At 50.6% G+C, this 7,180-nt stretch overlaps 1 protein-coding gene across 1 annotated transcript; it reads left to right on the plus strand.

Annotated features, from left to right (window-relative positions):
• The first annotated feature begins 2,581 nt into the window (after positions 1 to 2,581).
• LOC144143228 (uncharacterized) lies at positions 2,582 to 6,189 on the plus strand. The gene is made up of 2 exons (XM_077675013.1): positions 2,582 to 3,389; positions 5,987 to 6,189. Exons 1-2 carry the CDS (start codon positions 2,582 to 2,584, stop codon positions 6,187 to 6,189), a joined length of 1,011 nt encoding a protein of 336 aa, XP_077531139.1.
• Positions 6,190 to 7,180: the final 991 nt, after the last annotated feature.

Here is a 7,180-nt window from a genome sequence, read left to right on the forward strand (position 1 = left end):
TGCACGACCTCCACCAAACAAAATTCTGCCATTAACTCTCAGAACTAAGCACAAACGGTCAAAAATCGGTATAAATAGCTGTTCGTCTTTCTAATCATTTCAAGCAAAAATGGCAGACGTTTGAGAAATATAGCTACTTTACGCTCCGTAGCATCCTGAAAGGCACGTTTTTATCAAGCAAAATAGGCCCTAACAAAGCAGCAAAACCAACTGTGGTAAACAGAAAGCACCCTAAACCTGTTCAGGAGTGAAGGCTTCCGGTGATAATCCTGCCAGAATATCTTGTAACTCTGGAAACAACGATAACTCCTCCTAAAAAGCAGCTCATTTTCTCTCGGAAAGTCTTAGCTGCCAAAGATAGACACGTGCATCTCTTTCAGGGGCCAACAAATTCGAAAAAACGCCAAAACAAAAGACCCGAGCATGAACTCTACCGCCATTGGGCATTTATTTTGAGGTACACAAAATCTGCTGTTACCAAAGCATTTGAGTGAACTAGCGCACTTATCTCTGTTACTGCTACCTTTGAAACTGTCGTTCGTGTTGCATGTGTAGGCACAATCCTTTTCTTTCTTTTCAAGATTTCAATTTTTTGCTTCATTATTGAAGTCTCCCTTTTTTTATCCAAGTAGTTAAAAATGTCCAGCCTCAAGCCTTTTTATAAGGGAAAGGATTAAGTTATCGCGTCAAAGGACAAACCGGGCCTAGTCAGCAGCATTTCCCTCATAACTCCTAGCACCATGAAGCAAAAATAAAACGGGACCCAGCACAGGAAACGACCTCGTGTGTGTGCGGTGGAGGGTAACACACTTAAATTCTGCTCGGTCCTTACACTACAAGGAACAGGGTATTTTGAGATATTTGAAATATAAAAACAGTGGGAGAGAAGAGAAACAATTTTGGAAGAACGAGATTGGGGACATAGGCTTTGAACTTGAAATGATCCCGGCTTCTCCTGGCAATATTTAAATGCCTCTTTTCTGGGGAGCTGCGCTGGTTCAAAGAAGCTTCCATATTACAGATTCTTAGGACATTAGTGGAGATTCTGTATTTCTCAGCAGCTTCGTGAAAAATAAATGCGAATTAATGAAAAGAAGAAATACGTACAAGAGACATAAGTTTTTGTCAAGCGTCGCAAGTGAAAACCATATTTTTTTGCATTCGTAGCGCGTAAGGCAAGCTACGTGCCCTGTGGATTTTTTGGCGGTCTTTTGATCCTGATTGTTCTTTCTCCAGCACTGCTTCTTTTTTTATCATGGCCATTTCAGCTTAGATGTAGATTAGATTCAACTTTTGGTCAACTTTTTATGCCGTAAGAGAAGCGGCAAGGATATATTGTAGCACAAAGTAATTAGGAAAGTAATGAGCAATTTATATAAAACAACTGGCCTGAATTAATTATTTACATTGGTAAATTACCAACACTCAAAATTAATTCATTACAATATTCATGATAAAAATTTATTGTATTGACTAATTAAATTACGGTAATTTTCTTACTGCCAAGTCTGGAAATGACATGACACTTCGCCTGCTTTAGAATGTATGTGATGTGAACTGTCATCCTTGTAGATGGAAAAATGTCTTAAAGTGTTTGGAAATTCTGTACGCATGCAAAAATTTACTGGCTATTTCAAAGTGAGTAATGATATTTAGGCTGATATTTGGTAGTTTCGAAAGGCGGATCGCCGACCTTTCACAGAAACCTAGAGTACTTTGGTCCAGCAGTTTCGCGGAGAATGCGCAAAAATCTTTTCTCCGGAGACACACCCCCGGCGACACACCCGTCGAAGCGCATCGCGTGATTCGGTGATTCGCCGGGTCTGCCTTTGGCGATGCGCACAAGGTCCCATTTTCAGTCGTTGTGAGCAGCACGAAAGCGGCGGTAGCCACCGCCGCTGCGCCGGCAGCCGACCACCCCCGTAGGGTCCTATGCATGCGGCGCTGTATCGTCTTGGGCTACGGTGCGCCCCGGCGAACGCCACGTTCACCCTGCCTTTGTCTGTAGGCGTTGCACGGGACCGAAGGGCTTTGAGATGTGGACGGCAACACACTAAATAAAAGGTTAACCAACGAAACGAAGACTCAACCAGAGCAAGCCAAGCTTTTGCTTTGCATACCCAAGGTAAGCTGAGCTAAGCCGTAGCCATTTTTTGGTGATCGTGAGAACTGACTGGTTCAGGGCTGTCTTATATGACGCCCTGATAACGGGGTTTGTTTTGTCTTAGTCAATATCAGAAAATCATTGGAACGGCAGGCCGTAGGATATCTGCCGCATGATCAGTGCCTGCATAAGGCTGGCTGTTTCTTTTTCTATCTTTCTAGCTCTTCACGTGGTTAGGTGTACTAAAATGTGAGCAAAATATATTGTAGCGGTGTCTATTACAGTGGCGACGCGGTCAATCCCGCTAATGGTAGCGCGAGACTGGACTGAACGAAGAGAAGGACGAAGGTCTCTTGCCGGTGCTCTTGCTCCAGCTGGGTTACCATTTTCACTCTCCGTGTGCCCAGTAATTAAAAGTGCCCCCTCGTTTTATCCACACGCTACATGTTTGGTGGAGGGTGCGGGTTGTGACCCCGTATGCGTCAAGAAGATAGCGTTGCTGGAGACGAAGCGCCTCGCACGGAGCTGACTCCTGTTCACCAACGCACCAGTCGTCGTCTCCAAGGTGCTTCACCCGAGTTCGGACTGCTGCCAGTGACATCCAGGGCAGCGAGAACACGCATCATGACCTCAACTACGACGCAGACCGACTATGCCGCCCCAGGTCAGTTCGTGATCCATCAGCCGCGAACGCCACCAATATTTAACGGCGATGTCTTTGAGGACGCTGAGGACTGGCTTGACCTCTATGAGCGCGTCGCGAGCTTTAATGGATGGGATGCACTGATGAAACGGCGACAAGTGTATTTCTCGCTCGACCACCACGCGACGACGTGGTTTGAGAACCACGAAAGGGAGTTCCCAACCTGGGACGAATTTCGCAGTTGGTTTCTGGCTGCCTATGCAAGAGGCGACCGCAGTGAAAAGGCCGAAGCTGCGCTACACACCAGAAATCAACGTCCCAATGAGAGCATGGCAATGTACTTCGAGGACATGTACCGCCTTTTCACACGCGCCGACCCTACTATGGCTGAAGATAAGAAGCTGCGACACCTCATGCGGGGTGTGAAACAGGAGCTCTTTGCCGGGCTTGTACGCCACCCTCCGCACACCGTCGCAGAATTTATGGCAGAAGCCACAGCAATGGAGAGGACACTGGAGCAGCGCGCCAGACAGTATGACCGCAATTACAGCTGCCCACCAGCGGATGTGCTGTCTGCTGCCTTGGCCACTAGCCAGGATGCCCTACGGGAGCTAATTCGTTCTGTAGTGCGGGAAGAACTCCGTATGTCCCAAGTGCCTACGGCTTCGCCAGCATGTGCCTCTCTCGCTCAAGTTGTTAAAGATGAAGTAAGGCAAGCTGTACGAGAACCCGTGGAACTGAATCTGCAGCCGCCTCCGCTCTACTCCACTACATACGCTCAAGCTCTGCAACAACCCAGCGCCTGTGCTGCTGCGAGTGTCGCGCCGCCCGTGTGCACCCTGCCTTATGCCCACGTAAATGGCGCCGTTGGTCCCCGTCAGCCTGGATTCCGGCACCCTCAACTTGCGTACCAGGGCACACTTCGCAAGACGGATGTATGGCGTGCATCGGATCGCACTCCACTGTGTTACCACTGTGGAGAGGCCGGCCATCTCTACAGGGTGTGCCCATATCGCCGTGCCGGCCTTCGCGGTTTTCATCCTGATGCTCCATGCCCCAGGAACGGCGAGCACCCCAGCGAAATCAGAGAGTACCTCTCCAGACGGCAACATTCCCCTGTTTCCAGCCGTCAGGACGTCGGATCAGCGTCGTCGTTCCGCTACCGGTCTCCAAGCCCTCATCGCCTATCCAGCTCACCTGGGCGTCGCTCGCCCAGCCCGCGACGGGAAAACTAAGATCAGCGACCACTGTAGGTGCGGTCGCTGAACGGGCTTCCAGCGAAGATCCTCCAACCTGCTCTCGACGACATTCCGCTGAACAGACACCGCCGACCAGTTCTGAACAAGCAGCCACCTCCGACACGGCTGTGACGATCGACGACTGCGACGTTACTGCGCTTATTGATACAGGGGCGGACTACTCAGTCATTAGCAGCAACCTTGCGCAGGAGCTCAAGAAAGTACTGACGCAGTGGACAGGGCCTCACGTTCGCACAGCGGGAGGGCATCTGATTGCTCCAACAGGCCGCTGCACAGCTAGGGTTGGCATCCGGGGCTACTGTTACGTCGGCGAATTCCTCGTACTTCCACAATGTTCAAGAGATGTCATACTGGGTATGGACTTCCTGCGAGCGAACGAAGCTGTCATCGACCTGCAGTCATCCACAAAAACGTTCTCGACGAGAGGCGCCATCGCCACGAATGACCCTGCAGAAGTCTGTGCCCTCCGGGTGGTTGACGACGATGTTACTGTGCTGCCGCGAAGCAGTGTCGTGGTTTTCGTAACGGGAGACGCATCTGAAAACTGTGAACGCCTAGCCGAAGGGAACACCAATTTGCTGTTGGAAAAGAAAATTTGCGTAGCAAGAGGCCTTTTACACCTGCAGGATGGTTGCGCCCAAGTCCTTCTGACAAACTTCGGGAACGAGGTCCAACACGTTGCAAAAGGAACTGCTATTGCTTCCCTGCATGAATTCGATCAGTTGACAGATCTGTGCACCGTGGGGACAGAAGGACCTAAAGCTTCGGATCCCAAGGCCATTTTGGAGTTGGTGCACATCTGTCCAGATTTGCCACCGACCCACAAACAGCAGCTAACAGACCTCCTGGCGAACTTCTGCGATTGTTTTTCCACGTCGTCAAAGGTCCGACAAACACCCGTTGCGAAACATCGCATCATCGTGGAAGAAACCACAAAGCCCGTGCACCAGCATCCATATCGCGTGTCCTACAAAGAAAGGGAAGCCATCCGGAGCCAAGTAAAGGAAATGCTTCAAGACGACGTAATTCAGCCGTCGAAAAGTCCGTGGGCGTCCCCGGTGGTGCTGGTAGAAAAGAAGGACAAGACCCTGCGCTTCTGTGTGGATTACAGGAAGCTAAACAGCGTGACAAAACGAGATGTGTACCCTCTTCCGCGCATAGACGACGCCCTGGATCGGCTGCGCAACGCAAGGTATTTCTCGTCATTAGAACTCAAAAGCGGATACTGGCAGATTGAGGTCGATGAGCGAGACCGGGAGAAAACGGCGTTCGTCACACCTGACGGAATGTATGAATTTAAAGTGCTCCCGTTCGGCCTTTGCTCAGCACCCGCGACATTCCAGCGAATGATGGATACTGTCTTAGCCGGGTTAAAATGGCAGTCATGTCTGGTGTACCTCGACGATGTCGTTGTTTTCTCCGCATCCTTCGAAGAACACCTACATAGACTGCGGCTGGTCCTGGAAGCTATTCATTCGGCTGGTTTAACTATAAAGCCGGAAAAGTGCCACTTTGGGTACAAACAGCTGCGTTTTCTTGGCCACGTTATCAGCGCGGAAGGAGTGGCCCCAGACCCTGAAAAGACGGCGGCTGTAGCAGGCTTCCCGAAACCAGCTGACAAAAAAGCTGTTCGGCGTTTCCTGGGACTGTCCGCTTATTACAGACGCTTTGTAGAGAATTTTTCGGACATCGCCGAACCCTTGACACGCCTGACAAAAGACGATGAACCATTTGTGTGGCAAGAAGAGCAAGAAGTCGCTTTTAATGACCTGAGAAACCGGCTACAAACAGCTCCGGTTCTTGCTCATTTTGACGAACATGCGGATACCGAAGTACACACAAACGCCAGTAATATCGGTCTAGGCGCGGTTCTCATGCAGTGGCAGGACGGTGCTGAAAGAGTCCTAGCGTACGCAAGTCGCACACTCTCCAGAGCGGAGGCAAATTACTCCACAACCGAGAAAGCGTGCCTCGCCGCAGTCTGGGCCATCAGCAAGTTCCGGCCATACCTCTACGGTAGGCTGTTTAAGCTCGTCAGCGACCACCACTCGTTGTGCTGGCTGGCAAACTTAAAGGACCCATTTGGGCGCCTTGCTAGATGGAGCCTTCGGCTGCAGGAGTACGACATGAAGGTCGTCTACAAGTCCGGACGCATCCATAACGATGCCAACTGCTTGTCCTGAGCGCCTGTCGACTCACCAGGCCAAGAAATAGAGCAGGATATACCGTTTCTTGGAAGTGTCAGCACGTCCGAAATGGCCCAACTGCAACGAGCTGACCCAGAGCTGCTACTCGTTATCCAGCATCTGGAAGGTCGTGAAGTTCGCTTACCGCCAGCTTTTATCCGCAACATCGCCTCCTTCAGGCTCCGGAATAGCGTGCTTTACAAACGCAATTTTGGAAACGCAAAGGAGGCGTTTCTTCTCGTTGTGCCGTCGGCCATGCGTGCGGAAATCTTGTATGCCTGTCACGACGAACCTTCAGCCGGCCATTTGGGTGTCATCCGTACAGTATCCCGGATTCGGCAAAAGTAATTCTGGCCGAAACTTTGGCAAACGGTCCAGCAGTACGTCAGAAGCTGCCATGAGTGCCAAAGAAGGAAGACTCCACCTTTGAAACCGGCAGGGCTTCTTCAGCCGATAAAACCGCCTACAGCACCATGACAGCAAGTCGGTAGGGACCTTCTTGGCCCGTTTCCGACGTCAACAAAGGGAAACAGATGGATAGTGGTAGCGACAGACTACCTTACGCGCTATGCGGAGACAGCGTCTGTAGTGCGGGCAACGTCGGGTGAGGTTGCGGATTTCTTTATGAACAGCGTCGTGTTACGGCACGGGGCCCCGCAGGTCGTAATAACAGACAGAGGGACAGCCTTTACAGCCAATATCATGCAGTCTATCATGAGGTTAACTCAGACCACCCATAGGCGAACGACAGCATACCACCCACAGACCAACGGCTTGACCGAGAGATTGAACAGAACCCTCGCCGACATGCTTTCCATGTATGTCGACGTCGAACACAAAACGTGGGATGACATTCTAGCTTACGTAACAATCGCCTACTACACGGCAGTTCAAGAAACTACAGGACTGACCCCCTTCCAATTGGTTTACGGTCGCACGGTCACCACGACACTATATTCTATGCTACCCGTTCAAGAGGACGAGTACA

Source organism: Haemaphysalis longicornis, unplaced genomic scaffold (genome assembly GCF_048455015.1).
Source record: "Haemaphysalis longicornis isolate Haplotype H1 unplaced genomic scaffold, Haemaphysalis longicornis Haplotype H1 scaffold_6, whole genome shotgun sequence".
Taxonomy (NCBI): Eukaryota; Metazoa; Arthropoda; class Arachnida; order Ixodida; family Ixodidae; genus Haemaphysalis; species Haemaphysalis longicornis.